The 25,676-nt window shown below is 39.7% G+C and overlaps 1 protein-coding gene across 1 annotated transcript in view; it reads left to right on the forward strand.

The window, feature by feature from the left end:
• The first annotated feature begins 16,002 nt into the window (after positions 1–16,002).
• The window catches only part of Col9a1 (collagen type IX alpha 1 chain), a 78,754-nt gene continuing 69,080 nt past the window's right edge, over positions 16,003–25,676 (forward strand). The window contains exons 1-5 of the mRNA XM_028767242.1: positions 16,003–16,055; positions 16,425–16,498; positions 17,480–17,557; positions 17,671–17,803; positions 23,594–23,990. Coding sequence (XP_028623075.1) covers positions 16,003–16,055; positions 16,425–16,498; positions 17,480–17,557; positions 17,671–17,803; positions 23,594–23,990 — 735 coding nt within the window. The remainder of the gene's footprint in view (positions 16,056–16,424; positions 16,499–17,479; positions 17,558–17,670; positions 17,804–23,593; positions 23,991–25,676) is intronic.

Below are 25,676 nucleotides of genomic sequence, written 5' to 3' on the forward strand. Positions count from 1 at the left end.
TCCTTAGAAAAACACAAATTTCTAAAATCTGCTGTGTTTAAGTCTTCTAACCATGAACAATGTTTTACAGATAAAAACATAGTGTTTTTCTGTGTAGCTCTGGATATCCTGGTACTTGCTCTTTAAACCAGGCTGGCCTTGAACTCACAGAGATCTGCCTGCCTCTGCCTCCTGAGAGCTAGGGCTAAAGGCTTGCACCACCACCACCCTGCTAAAAATGATTTCTTAAGGACATTGTTTTTTCCACAGAAAATTTCCAGAGTTTAATGGTAAAGCCAATATTAGGCTTTGGGTATAATTAAGAGACAGCCTTGTTAGAACTGGTTGGTGAGTCTGTCACCGGTTAGTCTGATAGATAACCACTTCTGAGAATGTTAACATTTACAAAAAACAGTCTGACAGTCTCAAGATGGAATGAAGACTATGTCTTTTAAAAAAAAAACAGTGTAATCTAAGGTCTTCCCACAGCATCTGCTACTCTATTATGTATCTGAGACATGCCGTGAGAGCCTGCTCATAGCTGCCATGTGTTGTCACCTTTCCCTTCCCAGTCACACTCACAGAGTTCACAGTGCACTTTGGCTCACGCCTTTCCAAGGAGTCATACAAAGTAGAGCTTAACAGGACTGGTGTGTAGCAAGACGTTAGTAGCATTTAAGAACATCTTTGAAATTATGTGACTTCAGAAATACATGCTGATTTAAATGTATGGGAGAGCAAATCTGCCTCGTTGGGTTTTAAAACATAAACCAATAGTTTAATCACACTTTTCAGTAAGTACTAGCTTAGCAACTGTATGATCTGATTTGTTTTGTTTATGCATGTAAGACAAATAAAAACCAAAAATATTTACATTAGGCACTAATACTCATTCTGACTGGAAATATATGTATGAATAGAAGACCAATTTTTTAAATTATTAAAGTGCAATTTTACTTGAATACTTGAAAGTTATCATAAAGAATTCCATGGATTTTATGTTAAGCAGTTTCTGATCCATCAGTTAGCTTCTAGGCATCTTATTTCTACCCTATATTTAATTAAATTATGTAGATGTTTTATTCATATTCTTTTTCCTCCTCGCTTCTTCTTCTCTCTCTCCTCCTTCCTCCCCTCATATAATTTCCTTCACGTAAGTTGTCTTCAAGTTGATTGTGGTTAATGGACTATAGAATGTAGACCATGAGGTAGGCTGAGAACTTTGAAGTCTGGTAGAAGCTGAAGCTCAGCTTGAGTCCTTACCAACAGTGTAGTCTTAAGGAAGTCAGTCTATCAGAGACCAGAGCTCCCTACTGTGTGATACTGGATCAAGAGCAGTTACTTTGCGTGATGATGACTCTGAAACATGGAGCGACCACTCACAAAAGGTCTGGTGGTGTCAGTCTGCTGCTCTTTGGCATAAATTATTTAGCAAGTGAAAGTCCAGTCTTTGGAAACAAATTCCAAACTCTTCCTATCAAACCGTTCTTGATCGTTTACATCAGTGGCCTCTCAACTTTCCTAACGCTCCAGCTCCGTGGTGCAATTCATTCATCATGTTGTGGTGACCCCCAACCATAAAATTATTTTTGTTGCTCCTTTATAACTATAATTTTGCTACTGTTATAAATCATAATGTAAATATCTGTGTTTATGATAGATGGTCTTTGGCAACCCCTATGGAAGGGTCATTTAACCCCTGTAGGGTCACGACCAACAGGTTGAGAACCACTGATCTAGACCAATTTTTCCTGTGTATGTTTCTGTCGATTTAGGGAATTCCCAGTGAGCACTTTCTTTCCCTCTAGAGGTTATACTAATCTGTGTTTAGCAGTCTTAGCTGTCATTGCTGTGTGTCTGTCCTCCCTGAACAGTATCCTCCAAGAGCCAATTTCACAAAGATTTGTCAAACTGACTCAGAGTCCTGGGGATATTTTTAAGTTGCTTACTATTTGCTGTCTTGTGTTTCAACTATCAACACATAACACATTAGATTCTTGTCTAGTAATGTAAGGGTCTTGACATTTGAGAAATTGCTTTTGTTAGATTTGGTTGCTATGGATTGTTCAAATCTGGGTTCTGCATATAAAAGTAATAGATATTTACTCAACACCGCAGAAACAATGTTTATCTCTGCAGAGTAGAACACTTTATGCCTTGTAAAGCTCACCTACGAGTAATAATTCATTGAGTCTCATAATGAGCCTTTATAGAAAGTCCCCATTTTGCAGAAAAAAGACGTTTCAGTCATGTTATAACATCACTAAAGAGAAGCACACAGATAGAATAACTCATTACAAGTCTGTGATGGGTTGACCTAATGCTGCTTGTATTCTAATGTTAATTTGGGACCCTAAAGGCTGTTTTCCCCAAAGATGAGAGAATCCACACAGAAAACACTGAGTGACTCTGCTCTCAGTTGATTGTGATTGGTGAAGAAAGATGCCAACAGTCAATAGCTGGAGAGAAGAGAAATAGGTGGAGTTGAGTTTGGATGGGCTTAGAGGAAGGTCAGAGGGGAGAAAAGAAGGAAGCCACCATGGAAGAGGAGGAATGTGAAGGAGGGAGAGGGAGGGAGAGCCGTCATGGGGTAGGAGTAAAGAAAATGTGGCCATGCAGGCTGGCCAATTGGAGCTAATAGCAGCCCATATGAAATATAGTGAGGAGTATGTAAGAATTCAGTGTTATCCATAAGGAAATGGGTTCTAACAGCATGCAGGGTAGACAGATGCCCAGCTATTATGCTGCACAAGGCATATTTAAAATATAAAGGCTGTGTGTGTGTCTTTCATCCGGCAACATAAATGACCTGAGGCAGAAAGAAATCCCGTATCAGGATTTTAAAAATATTATTGCAACACAAGTCCTCTGAGTTTAGAAGCTCATATATACATATACATATACATATACATATACATATACATATACATATACATATACATATACATATACATATACATATACATATACATATACATATATATATTAATACTCTCCTATCTCTGAGAGAAAAGGTAGCATCATTTCATCTGTGTGAGCGCACAGAATGGAGAACCAGTCGGTGGTGCTCCATCACTGCTATGTGCCATAATTCTTTTGGAATTTTTTTAAAGCCTTCTAATGAGATAAGGTGGGGCTTCAGATGGAAAGTATTCTGCTTGTAGTCTGATAGGAAGGGAAGAGGTTTTGGAAGACAGTACGTAAAAAGACAGATCCTGTATTAGGTTTAGTTTTACTATTTTTCGTTTGAGAAAACTTGTAGTGCTCAGATTCTTCAGAAAAGTGCTTCATTTTAAGGCAAAACCATGAATTGCTATTGTCCAGTTTCCAGCTGGTTCTGCAGTTAATGTAACTCTGGACACAGAGTAATAAAAATGAGTATGGTGGGTGCTGTAGGCAACACTGTAAACCCCTGAGGCTCTTAAAGAAGGTTTCAATTTCTTTGAAAACACCCTTTTTATGATGATCTACAATGTAACAAAGGCCAACCAATTTTTCTTTCTTTTGAAACTACTCCCAGTAACATACCTAGGACCTATCATTTAGCTCCTGGATATAATACGAAGTTATTTTTTCTCATCTTCTGTGCTTATTGGACATATTTATGGACAAATTTATTATGGTGCAAATCTGTAGCCAAGTGCCGTTCCCTAATACTGCACCAAGAGACAGATATTTCCTGGTTCCTTTGTAATTCTTGCAGTGACATTTCACATATTAAACAGCGTTCTGTCAGATAACAAAGCGAAAAGGAACATCTACAGTGAAAAAAAAACCTCATGTGGCTGTGATTTTTCTCCATCTGCTTCTGAACCAATCCTATGTAGCAGGTTATGCTTAACAAGGCCAATAATTCTGGTTACTTATTCTTTCATTGCTTCTTTGATACATTGTTATACTTGACTGCAGCAGTTTTGGGATATACACTGTGGGCATGCTGATTTCCTTTTGAGGGCATCCGTCTCCTCTCTGTGTTTCTCCCGGTCTCCCTTTTGAGCTCCATTAGAGAGCTCATCTCAGCTGAGAGGGTGACTTCTATTTCAGACCTTTCCCCTGCACATCTCCTGTTCTTCATCCCATGCTTTCATTCTTGCAGCCTCAAGCCATTACCAAGTCTGTATAGAGGATTCTCTTGGATTTTTCATTTCCTTTTCACATTTTACCCCCAGATCTTCTGATGCTAACACACACACACACACACACACACACACACACGCACAAAATAAAGAGATAAAAAGATCACATCTTATAATCAAATCTTCTGATGCTAACCCTTGAATGAAATAATATAAGGTTATTGGGAATCTTTTAAAAATTTTCATTTTGTTTGAATATTCACAATTGTTTTGGTTGGATTGTCAACACAGTGTCCATGGGGCAGGATGCATTTTAAAATACAGAAATATGTGAAATTCTTTAGAGGATTTTACTCCAAAGAGCTTCTGTAGAGGAATGTCATAGGTGCTGACTTTTCATAAACAACACGTCATAATACATGCTCAAAGCTCTTTCCTGTTCGTTATTACTTGGTACTAACTACCCTCTAGACATTTCTATTTTAATTCTAATTTATATGGCAGGTTTACATTATTTATCCTAAAGTTCAGAGATATTGCACATATTACTACAAACATTTTCACTGATTTTCTTAATGAATTAATTCTTAAGAATTAATTCTTAATTCTTAAGAATTATAGAAAATTTCTCTAAAATTTGTTTTCTTAAGGTAATCTGTATCTCTATTTACCCTTGAGTTTTTCTTAAGGATAGAAAAGTTTTCTAATCTTCCTGCTCTATTGACTCCTCCTAGCACCCAACTTTAGGAGGGTTTAGAAGTGTTTGAATGGGAGAAAAAGACTAATAATCTAGGCACTGACAAATCATTCATCTTATTCTCAGGAAGAAGTCTCCTCTCTTTCCCCTTGTCAGTGTCATAAGGACACTTGGTATTCCTTATGTTCTATCCTTACAGAATTTCCAAACTAATACTACTTTGTAGATAATAATAATGCCCTCCCCAAACTATCTCAGTAGGTAATTAATGCCTTTTTATTCAGAGTTTTTATGGTAGCAAATGTCATTGCATGTCAACGACAAGATATTAACACCAAACATGACATAACCCTTTCTTTTTTGATGGCAAATGCATAAACAAAAAAACTAGCTGAGTGGAATCTTGCCCCAAAGTTACCATTTCCTTAATCTGTTTAATCTCCTTGAATATAGGATTTAGATCCTTTGCACTTTCTGGTGCCCAGTTTTTCCTTGAACCATACATTTCAAATTTTCATTTCTATGCTTGCTGTGCTTGATCAAAACACTCTTCATGAAAGAAAACCAGAGGTCAAAGTCTTTTCTGAGACTTCCTTTGTCAATGCAATTAATAGAAATCTCTTTCCCTTAGCCTCAAGCAGACTCTTCAGACAGAGCAAAAAGCAGCCATATTCTTCAAAACATTATAAAAATAATCTGCTCACGACATATTAAAATTCATTTTCTCTGAAACCTCTAAAGCCAGTTTAGTTCAAATCATCTTCAGCCACAAAGTCTGCCATATTCCTTCTAGGATAGCCTATTATTAATCCTCACTTAAAGCATTCCATTGCTTTCCAAATCCCAAGTTCCCAAATCCACATTCTTCCCAACAAAAGCATGGCCAGGCCTATCACAGCAATACTGCAGTTTCTGGTACCAACATCTGTCTTAGTTAGTGTTTCCATTGCTATGAAGAGACACCATGACAAAGGCATCTCTTATAAGGGTAACATTTAGTTGGGGCTGGCTTACAGGTTCAGAGGTTCAGTCCATTATCATCAAGGTGGGAACATGACAGCATCCAGACAGGCATGGCTTGGGAGGAGCTGAGAGTTCTCCATCTTGAGCTGAAGGCTGCTAGGAGAAGACTGACTCTTCCACATTGGCTAGAGCTTCAAAGCCCACCCCCACAGTGATGCACTTCCTTCAACAAGGCCACACCTACTCCAACAAGGCCACAACTCCTAATAGTGCCACTTTCCATGGGCCAAGCATATTCAAACCACCACAGTAGTCTAATATTAAAAAAAGCCATAAATGTTGTCAGCTCTGTTATTTACCAAAGAAACTCTAATAATACTCACTGAATTCATACATAAAGAATGACACACAAATAATATTTTCAGAAGGTAAGTCGCGCCTTCCCCCAAGTTAAAGGCTGCACGTACATTTTCATACCTCTAAGTTTTGCTCAAGTTATTGAAACCTTCTACCCCCTTTGCCATGTAGTACACTGTTCATTTCTCATCACTAAGCTAAAGTGTCAAACCTTCTATGAGATGCTCTTGAATCCCTCTGGACAGTACCAATTATGCCTATCTTTCTGTAGCTAGATTACTTTGATAACGCGTGGCTCTGTCCCTTTCTTTGGGGTCCTTTTAGGTGAGTTACAATATGTCCCAGGTTTGGGATTTATGTATCTATTCATCCCTGAGGACAGAGAAGGCATGGTATGTACTGAATGTGAAGCTGGTTGGAATATTGATTGCTTAGGAAAACGATAACGATTGGCTGTAGCCTGTAATGAATGGAGTATAGATGAGATTATAGATGATCAAGACCCCTAGCCTGTGATACTTTAAAATCCGACACAAAATGTGATGTGGACAGAGCCACAAGCATTATAGGATAAAATACCAAAATGACACAAATATATGAGTCTTTTCAGAATTTTTCATATAATGTGCATGTGCGTGTTTACTCACAACTTTCCCAAGATCCATGCTCACTTCCCTAGTCACCTGACTTTGTGTTCACAAATCAAACCAAACCAAACTGTCCACCAAGTCCAATTTGTACCATTCAAATATTCTGGGATATTCATGTGGTCTCCTTTCACTGAAACATGCTCAGCTTACCAGGGGCTACACTCTTATAGAGAAAACTGACATTAAAATTTAACCAAGGCTCTCGATAAACCAAGTTACAAAGAGGATTTAGAGGAGAAGCCCTGAAACAGGACGGGTCCCAATTTGTTTGATGTCTTGCATGGGGCATGTTAATGACTTCCGTTGATTGTTTTGTCAATGCACTACTGTGCTAAACCCTTGAGCATACCTCCATCAGAGCATCAATTTGGTAACCAGTAAAACAGATACATTATTATTATTATTATTATTATTATTATTATTATTATTATTATTAACCAGTATTTGAAAGTTTAAGAGTCAATGAGTCTGCAGTTAGCTGCAGAATGGAACGGAGAGCCCGCTTCAGCATTGTACGCATGCGCATGTGCTTATGCGTACAATCGTAGGAAGGCAAAACTTCTCATCAGAGAAACCTGAGGTTGGTATGGCTTGCTGTATGACATTTTCTTTAGCAATTCATTTAATATTTTGAGCCTCACCTCACTTGTAAAATGGCAATATTGATGAACTATGTATTATGTTAAAAGAGAAAAAAAGTTTGGGTGTAGTTTCTGGTAGCGAGGAAGTATGAATTCTTCTGTCATTCTAGAAGGAATCCCACAGGAAGCCCTCAGCCAGCATAGACCGAGAAAACACGTTTAATCCCTACCCTCCTCTGTTGCCATCCTCCCAAGTCCTGTACACTCTGATTTCTCTGCAGGTACTCTGTGAGCTGTCTAATCCTAGAACCACTGTGTTGATGTTGGCGCCCCGTCAGCTCCTAACGGCTCTAAGCTCAGTCGTTAATAATGAAGACTCTTTATCACCTGTCCAGGTTCCAGTTGCTGCTGCTATTCCTGGCATCAGCCATGGTTTCAGAGAGATTTGAAGTGAAAGGAGGTAATAGAAAGAAGGACTCCTGTGGGTGCCCTTAGGAACCACTGGAATGTCTGTGCATGTATTTGCGGCTTTCTGGTTAGCTGTTTGCCTGTGAGGTTACAATCCACATGGCTTTAGGTGAGAAAAAAAATCTTAAAAAAAAAAAAAAAAGAGTTTCTGGCAGCAGAGTTTCCCGCTGTAACTCAAATGCCTCTTTTGTATAGATGCTTTCTCTCAAGGTTGTCGAAGTCTACATTAAAGGTTGTAAATTTTTAAGTAACACCTTAAGTACGAGGTTTGTATCCTTGGAATTTGCTATGTTGTAAGTATGTGTTCTATGACGGAGTTACATCCCCAGTGAGAATTTGATATGCTGTATGTGACATATGATCGCATTAAGTTTTTGGAAAAGCAAATGCATGCATTCTTTAAGTGATGCGCATTTAAAGAGACAGTAAAGTTTTGCTATATCTCCACCATGCCCACAGCTTATGTGCAGACAAGGAACTCAAGAAAACATGCTAGTGTGGAGAGGGTGAGTCTTCCCTAGGTAGGGAAACCAGGAATGGTGGCTTTATTTCCTGTTGCTATATTTTCTAAAATATTTGCATCGCAGTTCCAAAGCGAAGAAGCCCCGTGTACGCACAGGAATGGATATACACATTCGTGCACACACATGTATGTAGGAAAACAGTTACATGTATATGTAAAGTTACATGTATATATATAAAACAAAGGGCATTGGGCATCATGAATGCAAGTGTCAAGTGGCTTCTAGGCACCTATGACTGGGTCCTCAGTGGTTGTTAGGATGACCTTTTCTGTACCTACTTACAACTCAGTAGACTAAGGTATTTTCTTCATCCCTAACTGAACTCACACAGGTGTCTTCAACATAGTTTCTTTGCCAAGAAAGCCGGGTGGCTGCATCTGTTTCCTTGGATTGTTATAAAGCACAAAAGAGATCACGATGAGAAAGATTCTTGAAAAATCACAGAGTATTGTGTTCAGGAAGGTGCTAAAAGAGACCTGAGCTTGGAGGATAAGTTTACGGCAGTTCTGTGGGAAGAAGAATAGAAGCATAGTGAAAGCTTATAGAGTACAAAAAGGAAGGGAGGCGGGCTATCGGTTGGCTTACCTTGACGGCTCTAGGTGGATTTCTTGAGTAGCTGTGTATTGGCCAGTATATTTGTAGCATGTAGCCACACTTTATTTCTCAACATCTAAACAAGCCATGAGTTACTGAAGCAGAGTCGGGGTTGGAATAAAGGGCAGAGGAAAATGTGTTCCAATAAGCAAAATAAATCAGGCTAAAAGGGTTGTGTGCCAGGGTATGTATTAAGTTCTAATTTAACTCTTAAAGTGTGTCCATAAACAGAACACTTTTATTATTTTATTACTATACTATATTATTTTATTAGTAGCTTAAAAATAAGTACACTGAGTCAGAGAGGTTAATTTCTCTTGCTGCTACAAAGCAAAGTTTCTAGCAAGCTAAAGTGTGTGCCTCCCAAGCTCACTCTAAGGGTTGGCTTTGTTAGCTAGAAGGTTCTCCTTGCTGGTGGTTACTGAGCAGAATATCCATGGCTTATGTGCTGGGGCAGAGTTGATTTTGGTTGTTCATTTTGTTGCTCTTTAACATGCTTTTGTGAACAATCAGTGCATTGTATTTGCGCATCTATCTTGAGAGCAGCCCTAAAACGGAATCAATTATAACACTTTACTTTCTACACACGGAAAATAACAAAGAACGGGATATTTGCATAAAATCAGTTTTCTACTAAGTAATGGCAATGGGAAATCAAGTTCTCCGATTCCTTAGCTAAGGTTTCAGATTTCAGGATCACACTGCCACCTAGTGGAGAGAGAGAGAGAGAGAGAGAGAGAGAGAGAGAGAGAGAGAGAGAGAGAGAGAGAGAGAGAGAATCTTCCCACCAAGCAGAAAGTACTGAAATGGGTGTGATGTCATGGGATGCAACATACAGAAGCGTGTTTAAGGTTTCTCCTAAAAGAGGAAGGAATTTCAGGATTAATGGTCGTTCTATGTTTTATTAATAAAGGCTAGTGTGTAGGAGCTCAATTTTATTATTAATAGCATTGAGTTGGTGAATGTTGATAGCATAAAGAGAAGACAGGTATCTCTTTTTATTCTACCATATATGTATATGTAGATATATCATTAATTAATTAGTTTATTTATTATACCCTTACTGTTTCTATATTATTTATTTATTTATTCACTTTATATCCCGATCGCAGCTTCCCCCTCTCCTCCCAGTGCCTCTCTCACACAGCCTCTCTCCCCCTCTCTCGTCCTTGGAGAAGGGGGAGGCCCTCCTGGGTACCAACTCACCTTGGCAAATCAAGTCACTGCAAGGCTAGGCACATTCTTTCCCACTGACGCCAGACAAGATGGTCCAGTTATGGGAATAGGATCCAAAGGAAGGCATTGGAGTCAGGAACAGCTGCTGCTCCAATTGTTAGGAGACCCACATGAAGACCAAGTGGCACATCTGCTGCATATGTGCAGGAAGCCTATGTCCAGCCCATGCTTACTCTTTAGTGGTTCAGTCTCTGGGAGCCGCCCAGGTTCCAGGTCAGTTGACTGTTGGAGTTCCTATCCCCTCTCTAAATGTATTGCATGCGTCTTTTCATTCTCTCTAAGGGTCTCAGGAAGTCTTATTGGTTTAAACTGATAATTATTCAAAAATCTTATTTAGCAAATAATTATTGTACACTTACAGTCTGCAAGTCAGTACCTGTGGCAACAAAGGGCTTAAAGGAGTTACAAACATGATCTGAATAAACAGAAGCTTTCAGTGGGCCACCACTACCACCATTACCAGGAACAGAAGCAGAAGCAACATTTTGGAGCCTGTTAGAATGCAAATTTTTGGACCTGCCTTAAATCATCTGGGGCTGGAGTCCAGTAATCTGTTTTAAGCATCCTGGTGGTTGATTTGAATGTAGCTTTTGGCTCCAGTGTTAGAAAAGAAGCCTTGCTAGTACATAGAGAACCGTGCTGATGGCCCAGTATGCATGGTCTGGAGGAAAGCAAATGAGTCTTAGGACACGAACCAGCTGCTGTAAACTTGGAGACCCACAGGCAGCAAATACAGCAACAGCTCTCTGAAGCATGTGTGCTCTGGTGGGTGGCAGATTGATTTTTCTCTTCCTTGGAGAACTGGAAATGATCATATTTTAGAGGAAGCAAAAATAATACCCTGAAAAGCTTTTGGGGTTGGCAAGGTCAGCGTTGCCGTGTCTTTGGCATTACTGTTTCACAAGGAGGGCACATGTATTTGTGAGTGATTGCACAGAGAGATGAGTACATCACGGGGCTCTGTTTGCTTGCTCTGAGTCTAGATGATGAGGCTACGATTACGTGCACAGGACCAAAATAAGCAGATTTAAAATAGAGCTTTGATCAGGGTGGAATTTCTTTACAGTAAAACTGAACCCAAGGCAGGAAAGTGGGAGGCTTAGTTTTTGCAACTCTCTGATTGTTAATCAGTGTCTCAGCCAGAGATTTCTATGAGTTTCAGGCTCTAGCTGTGGCTAATTTACAGGACCCTCACACAACTCACACAACGTGCTGCCAGGCACTCTGGATCCTTTACACTGAAAGCAAAGGCAGGTGAATAAAACTTCAAACTCAATTCCATTAAGAAGAAGGTTAAAACACCCCTCTTTATTCAAAGGCTACAACGTAATTAAATACAGTGGTCACAACATCTTTAATTATTGTCATCAGGTTATTATTACTCCATTCAAAATCACATTTAAAAGAAAAACAGATACTCATGTGGAAACAAAGACACTTGCCCCACTATTCAGTGAGTTTTGTGTGATGCTCCAAGTCCCGTGTCAGGAAGTAAGAGACATTGTGTCTACTGTGTTCTAATCCAGTGTTTTTTCTAACCATGACTTGCAACTCATTACTGGTTTTGACATCAATATATTGAGCTGTTCATATTTATTAGAAAAGGCAATAGGAAATGAATTGGAAAATAGAGTATAGCACGTTTACATACATAAGTGCTATTTTCTGAAACCTTTGCTTTAGTTTTGTGTATGTGTATAAGTTGTTCAAATGAGTCTCTCCCATCCTTCAAGCAACATCAGAATCCTTTCCAAAGACATGCCGGAAAGTGTCACTGGGTACCCAAAGGCGTATGGTAGTTTCCATGACAACCAGAACAAAGTCGAAACTCCCTAATATCATTCAGGCTCCCTCACCGAGTTCCTCCTATTGGATATTTCGTAAAAATTTCCCATATATTTAGTTGTTCAAGCTCAAAATGAGAAATATATTTTCTCTGCGCTCTCCATCCCTCTACCCCTCCACCATTCCACCCCTCCACTCCTCCACCCCTCCACCCATCTACCCATCCTTCCTTCCACCCATCTACCCATCCTTCCTTCCACCCACCCATCCACCCATCCTTCCTTCCACCCATCCACCCATCCACCCATCCTTCATTCCATCCATCCACCCATCCATCCTTCCATCTCTCCACCCTTCCATCCTTCCATCCCTCCGTCCCTCCATCCCTCCTTCCCTTCATGCCTCCATCCTTCCATCACTCCCCTTCCAACTACTTTATCAATCTCATCTCTTCATTTTCATCCAGTCTCCGTCAACGTCGATCCCCTCAGAGCAGCCTTCCCTGGCCCCCTCCATTTAGACCAGTCAAACATTTCCCTAATAGTTTTAATTAAAGTTCTGACTGAAGTTGTTTTATAAAGGTGTTCGATGTCTGTCTCCCCATCCACGTGAAAGCTGTGTGGGGCAGAGAGCTGGTCAGTCTATGCTGTAACTGTAGAGTTGGGTTTAGGGCTTGAAGTAGGAGGGCCATGACTGACTAAGTACCAAGTTGTCTCTAAGCTCAGATGGTCATTCTCCATATGTAAGTTCTTCCCTCTATAATATAGTCTGCTTTCTCTGCACTGGTCGTCCCCAGTCTCTTGGTAGGCTTCTAGTCATCTTTTCAGATTTCATGTCCTGGATGAAATCTTTTCCTGTGTCCTTGGAGTGACTTCATCCTTGGTGACAGTTAGTTTTATTCTCAACAATATAAGTCATTTTTCTTCCTATTCTACACTATGATTTTCCTCAGGGCGGGCATGTGGTTATTCGTGCTTTTTGTCTTCTCAACTCCTAGTATGTATTGGTGATACAGTTATTCAATAAACGTGTATCGAATGCTTGAACAAACAAATGAAAGAAAACAGATGCTCAAGAAAGATGACTGTGACTGTGAGCCCTAATTTAAGTTAGAAGGAATAAATCGTTCTGATTATAGACGAGGAAAGATAGTGTGCGTATATACACTGTCGGATCTTTGTGTACACGGTGGAGAGTTAAGGAGTGTGCATAAATAATTTTTCTATGTAAAACTGATTACTTGAAATGTCATGTTTTCTTAATGAATTTATGATCTATCGTGAATGACAAGTTTTTCCTTTCCGTTGGTCTTTCAGGGACGAATAGTTAGGTAAAGTGTGGGGGTGGGAACAGTGTTAGCGACAAAAATGAAAACAAAACCAAGCCAAAACAAAACTAAGTCTGGTGAGACGACTCTGTGGTTAAAAGCACTTAAGAGGTCCTGAGCTCAGTTCCTATGCACCTGTTCGTTGAATCACAGTTACCTGAAACTCCAACTCCAAGGGACCTGATGCCCTCTTCTCTTCTGGCCTCTGCAGGTAACTGCAGTCACATGCAAAATTATGTACACATGTACACATAATTTAAAAAAAGACAAAAAAGCTTAAGTCCCTATGACTTCAGTGCATAGCTTGATCCAAACAAGGATAGAGTGTGGAGTTTGATCCTTCTTCCTGTGAGAATTCAATGTCACATTAGGAAATACAGTTAATGACAGCTAAGACCGATGGAGCAGACACAAGCATCTTTAAAGGTTGTATATGGCTTTGCTTTCTCAGGATTTACAGTTTTGTCTTAATAGAACTGCTAGGTTGTTATTCACTATTTAAAATAAACAGCCAGCCTGGCCAGAAGCCTTGTCACTTACGAGTATAGTTTCCTCTCGATTATCTTATCTTTTATTTAAAGGCCCATTAACCTGCTTTCTTATTTCACTTGTAAAGAATTCTTCAAAGTGGCTTGGGAAGGGGCAAGCATAAAGGTAAGTTCTCTCCAAGCCTTTGAAGGATTTCTGAAACAGCTACGTGTACAGGAAAATTGCCCCTGTTCTTTCTTACAGATCCACAAAACACAGAGCTTGTATAGAAAGAAATTCCTTTTTGAAAATGCCTTTCTCTCTGCAGATCTAAGGCTGGCTTGTTTCTCATAATTTCAGGCCATTAGGATGCTCCCCAGAGGCACATTTTTTTTTCCCGTTTTACATAAACTTCAACTAGCTTAAACAAATAAGCAGGTCTCAGGCCATTCATGTTACTAACCAGGGCAGTTGCCTGAGAGATTGGGAATTTTGACAGAGAGCAGGCCGCCTTGTGGACAGCAGCACACAATAAGAAGAAATGAATGTCCCTCTCTGGGAAGGAGAGGGGACATCCCCCTCCCCCACAATGAGTAGGCCAGAGGGACAAAGTCATAGAAGGAAAGCCTGAACAGTAGGACTTGCCTGGTTAAAGTCCAACCAGAGACTCTCCAGCAAGCTGAGAAAGCCAAAGTAAGAAAGACTATTGAAACAACAAACAGGTAACGCTTTTTTTGCCTCACAAGTCTGAGGACCAGAGTTTGGATCCTCGAATTCCCTATTCCCTATTAGGCAGACCTGGTAGCTACCTCCAATCTCAGCATGAAGGACAGATCCCCAGTGAGCTCTGGGTTCAGTGACAGACCTTGCCTCCTTAAATAGAGTGGTGAATTATGGAAGAAGACACTCAACATCAATTTTGAGCCCCTTCAGGGTCATATATATATACATTATATATGCATATATATGCATATGCATATATATGTATGTATGCATATATGTATATGCATATATATGTATATATTATGTATATATATGCATGTGTGTATGTGTACCCTATCCCCCAACACATGTAAAAACATGTATACATATACAAACACCAAAAGTAAAATAAAATAAAAATGTAATGAGTCAAAAACGTGAAAATAATTCAAGGAAGCAAACCTCAAAACTATTATGCACCACGATTTACAGAGATGATTGGTCCACCTGACTCAAAGTGCCAGTGTTCCTCCGACATTTGTATCCTCCGAGATGGAACCAGAAGTAAGGCATTCTGTGCTTGCTGGACAGGGCCAGGAGTCCTGTTGCTCGTAAGGAGTGCTCAGGTTCAGGAGGGGGCCTGTGCGTGTGTAACAGTGGTGTGCGTACACTCCTGTCTGGGTCTGTGATCCTAGTGATACAGTGTCTAGTTGTTTATGGAAAATAATGTGTTGGTCTATTCAATCCCATACTGTACTCTCTAACTGTAAGTCAGAGAGCTGATTCACAATGAATAGCATCAATGGCGTTAACGATGTGTAGTCTAACTTCACGGGTGATTGTGAGACAGGTATGCTACAAGGCTGCTGGCGTGGACAAGAGAGGGAAGCACACAATGACTTGTTATCAGGATAAGGATGCCAGGGGATGACTTTGGCACGAGATCCTTCATCTTTGCCAAACTCATTTGATTCCCTCAGGAACTGCTGTTAAGGAACTGCTTTCGTCCCATTTTATAGATAAGGTAGTTAAATATGGGGACAATAATTACATTGCTCAAGTTCATATAACTGCTAAGGCAGAAGTGTGTGTTTAAACTAGCTTGACTGGGCAGCAAGGCTCCAGTGAGCCCCCACACCTATGCCTCAGAATAGGCAGCTCTTTGCTGGATCCTGTGGCCACTAAAAGCCTCTACTGTGCCCTTACAACAGCTCTCAAAGCCTCCACTGTGCCCTATAGCTGTTCTAAAAGCCTGCACTGTATTCCTATAGCAGCTTGCTGCATTTTTCTGGTGAAATTCCCCACATCCTGGTTTTTTTTCTTCTCAGCAAGGCTATTCCCATTCAATCCCTCTTTCAGTGTAACCTTGTTAGCTTTGGGCCAGGCACACCCCTGGCTGGGCCTGGGCTTACAGACTGCCTCTCTCCACCCCTTTCCTTTGCTTCAGCTTAAAGAGTCATTACCTGCCCCCGATTCACTCTTTTTGCTTTTAGCCCTGAGAGGGGCGAGAAGGAGCAAGCTTGGGGCCAAAACTCGGAGTCCTAGAAGGAGAGGGAAGGAGTCTTGGGGAGTAGGGACTCCCCTCTCATCCCTTTATGGTGACTCTTATAAAGCAAAGAGAACCTACTGGGAAAATGAAGAACTTCTGGTAAGCCCACGCCTTTGGAGGGAGATGGGTGAGAATTTTTTTTTTCAGTATTGGTAGCATAAGGGGAGGTGAGAGACAGTGAGAACCAGGGGAGAGACAGAGGTAGAGACAGATGAGATTGTATAGCAAGTACATAAGCATTTGAAATTGAAAAAGAAGAGACAGCTATATAAAGAGGACCAAAAAACAAAGATAAAAGAAATTATCTGCAGAATTTCTAAGTGAGCTTTCAAAATGGAAATACAGGCAGTAGTATGCCCTGGGATTTGGTTGTCTCCATCAGCCAGATTTGGCAGGTTTGAAATATGAAAGTAGTTCCATCTGAAAGGATTCCTGTTTGGGTCATTTTTTCCCCTCTCTCCTCTTCAGGAAAATTCCAGTTTTCTTCTTTGTATGCAGTTTTCTGGGACCCTGGGTATCTGCAACTCCTAAGCGTCGTGCAAGTAAGAGTCATGGTTTATGGGGTGTGAAGTATCTCTTGCCACCAGAAGCAGGCAAGACTGTGATGAGGCAGGGCTGTGTTGAGTGAACACTGTGCTTCCAATGGTCCTTCACGCTTTCCCTCTCTGACTTGCATTGGGGGGATGTTTGGATGGTTGGTTCCATGCTCAATGTTGAGCCTGGAAAGGAAATCTCAATTGTAAGCTGGTAGACAGGAAGGATAGTTGTGTTTTTTCTAGAGCTGGACATGGTGCTTCTTTCAGATGGTAAAGGTAAATACTGAGTGACTATGTGGATGTATGGATGGGTAGATGTATAGATTTCCCCAAAACACTGGGGTCAGGAGGATAAAAAGAAAATATTTGATGTACTTTAATGGGTAGGGCAAAACTCAGCTATATACTGAAGCTGTGTGTGTCTGTGTGTGTCTGTGTGTGTACGTGTGTGTACGTGTGTGTGAAGTCTAAGAGTCTTATCGAGGCAGGAGAGGGTCTGGCAGTTATAAGAACTTGTCTCTGACAACAAGAACTGCACTTGTCTGGGAGCCCCATGAAACTGGCTCAAGGCTGACACGGTGATGTCATTGTAGAGTTAGAGTTGGTGGTATTTAAGGAGTATTTCTAGCCCAAACCACCAGACGTTTTCCAAACAGGCTTCTGACCCCATGCCATCCGGGACACTGTGCAGCTCTGCCTCCAAATGGAGCAAATCCCCAACAGCTCCAGGGGGAACATTCCTCCATCATAAATCAGGTCTCTAGTTCCATGCCTTGCATCCCTTCCTGCAGAAGCTGAAGGTGAATGGATTCTGACCACTGAGGCATCGGGTTCAAGACAAATAAATGGCTTGCGAGCAAGCTTGTATAACATTGTGCTTTCAGCCGTTGCTTGGTCATCAATATTATTTTAATATTATTCAACATCAGATTAATGAATCATTATCCTGTAGTGGATGGATTGGATGACACGGTATTGCTTTCGCAGGATTTCCTGCCAATTCCATTTCTAATGGTGGAAGTGAACTCTGTCCCAAGATCAGGATTGGCCAAGATGACTTACCAGGCGAGTAGCACCATATCGTACTGGAAACACACGCTTTCCAGATATAGTTTATTTGGGAAAGGAATAGAACCAGTTGCATCTTCGAATTTCCCTTTTCTGTTCTCTTTCCATAGGATTTGACCTGATTTCTCAGTTCCAAATTGAGAAGGCTGCATCTCGAAGGACTATCCAGAGGGTGGTGGGGTCCACAGCATTACAAGTGGCTTACAAGCTGGGAAGCAATGTAGACTTCAGGATTCCAACAAGGTAACCTATCAGTGAGACTCTAATTACCTCCCTTCAGTGCATTTACACATCTTTACAGCTATTCAATATTAGTGGTTTTTTTTTTTGTAAACTGTTAGGTATTTCTTGGATTATTATAAGATAAAGGCCCTGGGGTACAGCTCAGTGGTAGAACACTTACCTCAAATGCATTAGCCAATGAATTAAGTCACCAGAACTGCTAAAACAAAACAAAACAAAAAAACCCCAAACCAAAAAGAATGTGTTCACCTATCAGTCATTAGCACCTGAATACCTCTCTTCATGTTAGGTTTGCAATGTACTTTCCATTCCAGGAATAAAAACACCTCGGAGACTGCTATACATCAATCCAGGACAGGTTCTTAGAATTTTGCTTTCTGTTTTTTGGTAATTTGTCTGGGTTTGACTGAAAGGACTCTCTGTGAGCAGCACCAGAAGTGAAACATAAATTTAACTCGAAGCCGCAGTGTGGTTTGAAGGCTCACAATGGAGCTGTTCAAGTGTCCTGGTGCTGAAAGGGAGCCACACATGCGGCCTTAGGTCCTGGATGATGCCAAACAAACAAACAAACAAAAGCCTCCTCTGTAATGAATTCTTTCTATTTATTTTAAAATTTGTATTTTAAAGAGCATTGAGGTTTTTTTTTTTTACATCATTTTCCTTTTCTTCTCCCACTAACTCCGTTTCTTCTCTGCTCCCTCTCAAATTCATGTGCCCTTAGTCTTTGTACACACACACACACACACACACACACACACACACACACAGTAGGGCTTGCTACTTGGAAGCCATGTAGGAAACTCATCCTTGGGAAAGGTTGGTTCTCCCTCTCTCCATAGTCAGTAATTGTTTGTAGCTTTTCATCTAGCGTGGGGCCTTGTGAGATTTCTCCTATTCACTTAGTCGAGTGGCGCCATCAATGGTTTTGTTTAGGCAACCATACTGCTGGGATGTCACCGGTGCAGCTTTCTTGTCCTTTAGAAGACACATCTCTTGGCAGTTATCGTGGTCCTCTGGGCTCTTAGAATGTTCCCAGCCTCTCTTCTGTGAGGCCTGCCGAACCTTCCATGAAGGGTTGCTTTGTAGATGTATCCATTTTCAGTACTCCACAGACAGTTTCCATTTTGACTAGTTCTGAACTTCTGTTGTGGCCTCTGCTTCAAAAAATAGGCTTCTTTGATAAGGAATGAGAGCTACATTCATCTGTGGGTAGAAGGATATGTTTTTTTTTTTCCCAGAATGAAAATATCTTTTTATTTTTAACTTTTTTTGAACATTTTTTAAATTGGATAGTTTATTTATTTACATTTCAAATGTTATCCCCTTTCATGATTTCCCCTCTGCAGCCCCTCTATCCCATCCCTCCTTACCCTGCTTCTCTGAGGGTGCTCCCCCCACTTACACCCACCTCTCCACCCTAGCATTCCTCTACACTGGGGCATTGAGCCTCCATAGGACCAAGGGCCTCCCCTCCTATTGATGCCAGATAAGGCCCCTTCAGCTCCTTTAGTCATTCCCCTAACTCCTCCATTGGGGTCTCTGTGATCAGTCCGATGGTTGACTGCGAGCATCTGCATCTGTATTGGTCAGGCTCTGATAGAGCATCTCAGGAGACAGCTGTAACAAGCTCTTGTCAGCAAGCGCTTCTTGGCTTCCACAATAGTGTCTGCATTTGGTTTCTGCATGTGGGATGAATCTTCAGGTGGGGCAGTCTCTGGATAGTCTTTCCTTCAGTCTCTCCTCCACACTTTGTCCCTGTATTTCCTTTAGACAGGAACAATTCTAGGTTAAAATTTTGGAGATGAGAGGGTGGCCCCATCCCTCTACTGGGGGGCAGTGCCTAACCTCTGGATATGGTCTTAACAGGTTGTCCTTCCCCTTCAAATAATATCATCCTTGTGGGGTCCTGGAAAGCTCTTGCTTTCCTGGCATCTTGGATTTTCTGGTTGCTACTCCCAAAGAATAGGTATCTTGAATGCAGTTAGAACATGTACTGGATTAGGAAAGTGTCAATAATAAGTTCTCCTTAAGGGTTCATGGTGTTACCAGCCATGGATGGTTGGCTCGGTTTATAGTACCAGGCATAAATTCCATCATACTAAGTAGGCCTTAAATCCAGTTAGATGGTAATTTGTTGCTGCCAATATATAGTGCCATTATTGCACTTTTGAAATATTTTGCCATGGTGGTCATTGCTGTGGTCCATAGGCATTGCACCTATGCAGGACCAAACTGCTTTTCTCCAAGGCAGCTTGCAGAGGATGTTGGAATACTGTAAGAGCCAGTCCCCAGGTCAGACACAGCTTGAGTCCTCCAAGTTCTGTGTCTAACATGTGTGGTGTCTTCCGCCATAGAGACTGGCCTCCAAATTCTTGAATGAAACTGAGTGTACTGGTAATAGCTATATTGATTAGAAAGTCTCCTAACTCTCCTAGCCAATGACTCAAAGTAAGTTTCTCATGACTGGCACTAATCCCCTCTCTCCATCTGCCTTTTATAACTTTCATTCCCCCTTCTAACTGAGATTCAAGCATTCTCACTGTGCCTGCCTTCTTGCTTAGCTTCTTTGGGTCTGAGGAGTGTGGATATCCTGTGTTTTATGGCTAATATCCACTTACCAGTGAGTACTTACCATGCATGTCCTTTTGGGTCTGGGTTACCTCACTCAGGATGGTATTCTCAAGATCCATCCATTTGCCTGCAAAATTCATGATGTCTTTCTTTTTAATAGCTGAATAGTATTCCATCGTGTAGACATACCACATTTTCTGTATTCATCCTTCAGTTGAGCGACATCTAGGTTGTTTGCAGTTTCTGGCTATTATAAAGAAAGCTTCTATGAACATCATTGAGCAAGTGTCTCTGTGGCATGGTGGAACATCTATTGGGTATATGCCTAGGGGTAGTTATGGCTGGGTCTTGAGGTAGAAATATTCCCAGTTTTATGCAAGTACATTTTTATGTAAATTTAAAAGTCAAAACAATGTAATAGGATTCTCTATAATGTGATTCTCTATGGTTTTCTCAGACATCTTTAGTGTTATTTATTCCTCTCCACTATATTTTTCTTTTCCTCTACACAGATATCCTCCATCTTTTTCCCAGTTCCCCTTCATATCACCTGAATTATGCCATCTCCATCTTTCAGGAGACCCTTCTCACTCCTCCATCACCATAGTTCCTTCTTACTGAGATTCAGAGCTAAGAACCACAAATAAGAGAGCCTGAGGCCTTAGTTTTTCTGGGTCCGAGTCACCTCACTCACAATATTGTCTAGTGTCATGATTTACCTGGAGATTTCATTTTTTCTTTAACAACCTAAGGATAGATCTGCTGTATGACTGACACAGCTGTATCACTCCTCAGTATATGTCCAAAGGACAGAGTCTTGCTCATCAGTGTTCACTGCCACACTATTCACAATGGCCAGGGAAGAGAAACAATCATTAGTTTGGCAATGACCTCATACTGAGGTATGGATAATGAAAATGTGGTCCATATGTACTGTGGAATTTGATTTCTTTCTTTTAAATTACTCACACAAAAGCTAGATGACAAGGAAAGAAGGGTTGGACTCATTCTCTGCAACAGAAACACTTGGTTTTGAATGAGTCTTTTTGTACTATAGAATATAGACCCTGAGACAGTGACAAAATGCATAGGATCTTCATGGGAGAAACACATGATACAAAAAACCCAATGCTAGATGATCATAATTTTTACTCATCCATCTTCATAATTATGGAAGACTTAAAAGACATGATTATGCTTCCTTTTAATCTTTTTAAAAGGCATAATAGCATCCCATTCTTAACTACCATTTATAAACATGTTATGCTTGCTTTGTTTTGCAACACAGACCCTAGCTTTCTCGGTATTAAGGTCATAAACAATATTTCAAGGTTCAAAGATTTTTGAATCTTTTATTCAAATCCATATGGTTCTCCACTTATGGTGCTTCATGAAGATCGGGATACAATAAATCATTTATAGACCCAACTTTTCTTTTAAATTATGTATGCACTCAGGTTTGCTTATTGATAGGCATAGCATATTTTCAAGAATAGAATCTTAGGTGTTTAATAATACATTGGGCTGCCTGTTCTGTGGATTAGGTTTCAGAGACATTTAACAGTCTTTGGTACACACAAACATGTATATTTTATTCACATGAACAATGAGGCATTTTTCTTTCTTAATCTATTAATATACTTGTCTACTCTAAAAGATTAACATATTAGTCATAGTTACACTTTTACACATATACATATGATCTTCATATGTGTAGAGAAAGAGATACAAACACAGGTACTCTTGGTGTGACAGTGCATTTAAAGAATGACGTATTCTCTGAGTATTCCAAATGAGTATATCTATAAATGAGAACTTTAGTTTCTTTTTTAGAGATTATTTTGGAATTAATATCATTCCAAAAACCATAAAAATCAAAAGAAGTGTGACAAACCACTTGAGAAACTAAAAGTATGTTAAAAACAAATATGTGATGATGTTCTTAGTTCTATTGTGAAAAAGGACTACTTTAGGTAGTTTCATTCCCTTGTTTTTTAAAAAGTTCTGTATACTTTTACAAAAGTGTATGTGCATATGTGTGCATATATACTATGATTCAATACACTAAATGTCATCTATGAGATCAATACCCATTGAGACCTTTCTCCTTGTCTCCCTTTTCTTCATTATTTGTAAAAAGGGAACGAAATTCAAAAGTTTGACTTGAAGGAAGGTGGTTTGGAACTCTGGGTCTTTCTGAATGCCTAATTGTTTTCATTTTTTTTTTTATTTATTTAGCAAACACATCTCACTGACATTTAGTTTTCCTAGCAGTTCTTTTTTTTTGTTGAGAAATTTTCTTATATTTAGAAGAAGATGTAAAGAAATAACTTTGAAGACTTTGAAAGCTGGCGTTCCCTAAGAACTTGCTTCAAGGCAAGATCCACAGATAAGGAAAGACAGACAAGGCAGTGCTCTATAAACAAGGATCGTCTTAGGCACTGCACTCCATTTAATGCAGTGAAGAGGTAGCAACGCTGTAAACCTTACTTGGTAGATGGAAACATGATGGAGTTGGAGTAGAGGAGGAAGAGATGCTTGTGCATTGCTCCTTATACATCCAGGAACAAACACAAAATGACCAGCTGCTGCTTGACGATCATACTTCAAAATCCTCGAAAAAGACATCCTTAGTGGGAAGAAGCCCTTACATAAATTTCGTGTAGTTGGTTACCAATTTTCAAAATGTATCTGTGGGTCTAGAATACAATTCTTGAGAGTAACCTTGAAATTATAAAGATAGCAAATAATTTTAACATATGTAAGAAAATAAAAACCCACTTTAATTAAGTGGTTTTTTTTTTATAAGCTAGTAGAGTCAATTTTAGACTTTAAATAATACCTTCTTTCATTTATGAAGGAAATGTTGCCCAGGATATTGCAAGAGTGCGGTTATTTTGGCTAAGATGGCATCGATGAACGGTGGCTCTTTAGGTAGAATAAATGATAATACTGTTGATAACCTTCATTAGCTACAAGGGAGGTGCTTTTAAAATGTACATTTTAAGGTGGTGGAGCTTTAATGTATATGAATGATTGAACTGGGGAAGGTTCATATAAGATGTCATCAAAGAACAAATGCTGCATAGGTTTTTTTTTTTCTACACTGCAGCCTTTCTGCAGGACTAGAATTCCAAATAACATAAGCACAGGAAAATGGTAAGTATGTATAAGTACAGAAAACAAGGTTTATATTTCTTATTTTCAAACTCTTCTCAGACATTTGTATCCCAGTGGACTGCCTGAAGAATATTCCTTTTTAACTACTTTCCGGATGACTGGAAGCACACTCGAAAAGCACTGGAACATTTGGCAGATCCAAGATTCCTCAGGGAGGGAGCAAGTTGGCGTGAAGATAAATGGCCAAACAAAGTCTGTCGCATTTTCATACAAGGGACTGGATGGGAGTCTCCAAACGGCAGCCTTCTTGAGTTTACCATCCTTGTTTGACTCCCGGTGGCATAAGCTCATGATTGGCGTGGAAAGAACAAGTGCCACTCTTTTTATTGACTGCATCAGGATCGAATCCTTACCTATAAAGCCGAGAGGTCAGATTGATGCTGATGGCTTTGCGGTGCTGGGAAAACTTGTGGACAATCCTCAGGTCTCTGTTCCTGTAAGTATAAAATCACAAGGTACCACCATAGTAGTAACTGAAAACAAACTTTCATGACTAATGATCAGCACCTTTGACCATCAGCTATAGTGCATACAATGAATAAAGTGTATACAACGAATATAGTGTATACAATGAATATAGTGTACAATGAATATAGTGCACACAATGGATATAGTGCATACAATTGATATAGTGTATACAATGGGTATAGTGTATACAATGGATATAGTGTATACAATGGATATAATATATACAATGGGTATAGTGTATACAATGAATATAGTGTACAATGAATGTAGTGCACACAATGGATATAGTGCACACAATGGATATAGTGTATACAATGGGTATAGTGTATATAATGGGTATAGTGTATACAATGGGCATAGTGTATACAATGGGCATAGTGTATACAATGGATATAGTGTATACAATGGATATAGTGTATACAATAGATATATTACATACAATGGATACAGTGCATACAATGGATATAATGCATACAATGGATATAGCGCATACAATGGATATAGTATATACAATGGATATAGTGTATACAATGGATATAGTGTATACAATAGATATATTGCGTACAATGGATACATTGCATACAATGGATAGAGTGTATACAATGGATATAGTGCATACAATGGATACAGTATATACAATGGGTATAGTGTATACAATAGATATATTACGTACAATGGATACAGTGCATACAATGGATATAGTGCATACAATGGATATAGTGCATACAATGGATATAGTGTACACAATGGATATATTGTATACAATAGATATAGTGTTCAGAATGGATATAGTGCATACAATGAACATAATGCACACAATGTATATAGTGCACACAATGGCTAGTTACTCACTTTGTAAAGTTTATTAAATACGTCTCTCGTTCAAAAAGCTTTCACTAGCAGTTTTGAGTGCTGTGTGGAACACAGAGTTTTAGTTAAACAGATGCACAAAAATAAAAATAAAAATCATTAAAAAAATTTTTAAAGTCAAGGTCAACTTGGAAGGTTATATACGTTCACCTGAGACATCCATTAGTCATCAAGACAACTTACAAGGAAACCCACACGAGTGCAGCATGTATCATGTGTTTACAAGTAATTACAAATTTTAAAGTAAGATTAGAGATAAATTATGAATATAGTTAGTCTAGAGCCCATGAGTTTTGGAAGCAGTAAATTTTGAAAGGGAAGAATTTGAATTGGCAAAAGAAGGAAAGATAGTATAAATGATGACTAAGCGAATAGATAGGGTGTATTCAACAGTCTAGAGACTAGCTGATTTCAGTAATACGTGTAGATGAAAATGGAGAGTTTGTAGGAGGCGGGTGAAGGGTTATAACTGAAGATGGTAAAAAGTAAAGTCAAGAAGTCTTATGGTGGTTGAGGGGCAAAAATAAAAACTATATAGGTGATGTGATATGTATTTATTTAGAACTACCCTATGCAAGAAAAATTTTAAAATGATTTTTATTTTTTGTATATTTGTGCCTGTGCAGATGAAGGTAGTGTTCTTAGATACCAGAAGAGGACATTGGATTCCCTCGTGCTAGGGTTACAGATGATTGTGAGTCACTTGATGTGGGTGCTGAGGACCAAATTTCCGTCCTCAGCTAAAGTACAGGCATTTAACCACTGAACCATTTTTCTTGCCTGA

The sequence above is a fragment of the Grammomys surdaster genome, unplaced genomic scaffold (genome assembly GCF_004785775.1).
Source record: "Grammomys surdaster isolate TR1022 unplaced genomic scaffold, NIH_TR_1.0 171, whole genome shotgun sequence".
In the NCBI taxonomy this organism is placed as follows: Eukaryota; Metazoa; Chordata; class Mammalia; order Rodentia; family Muridae; genus Grammomys; species Grammomys surdaster.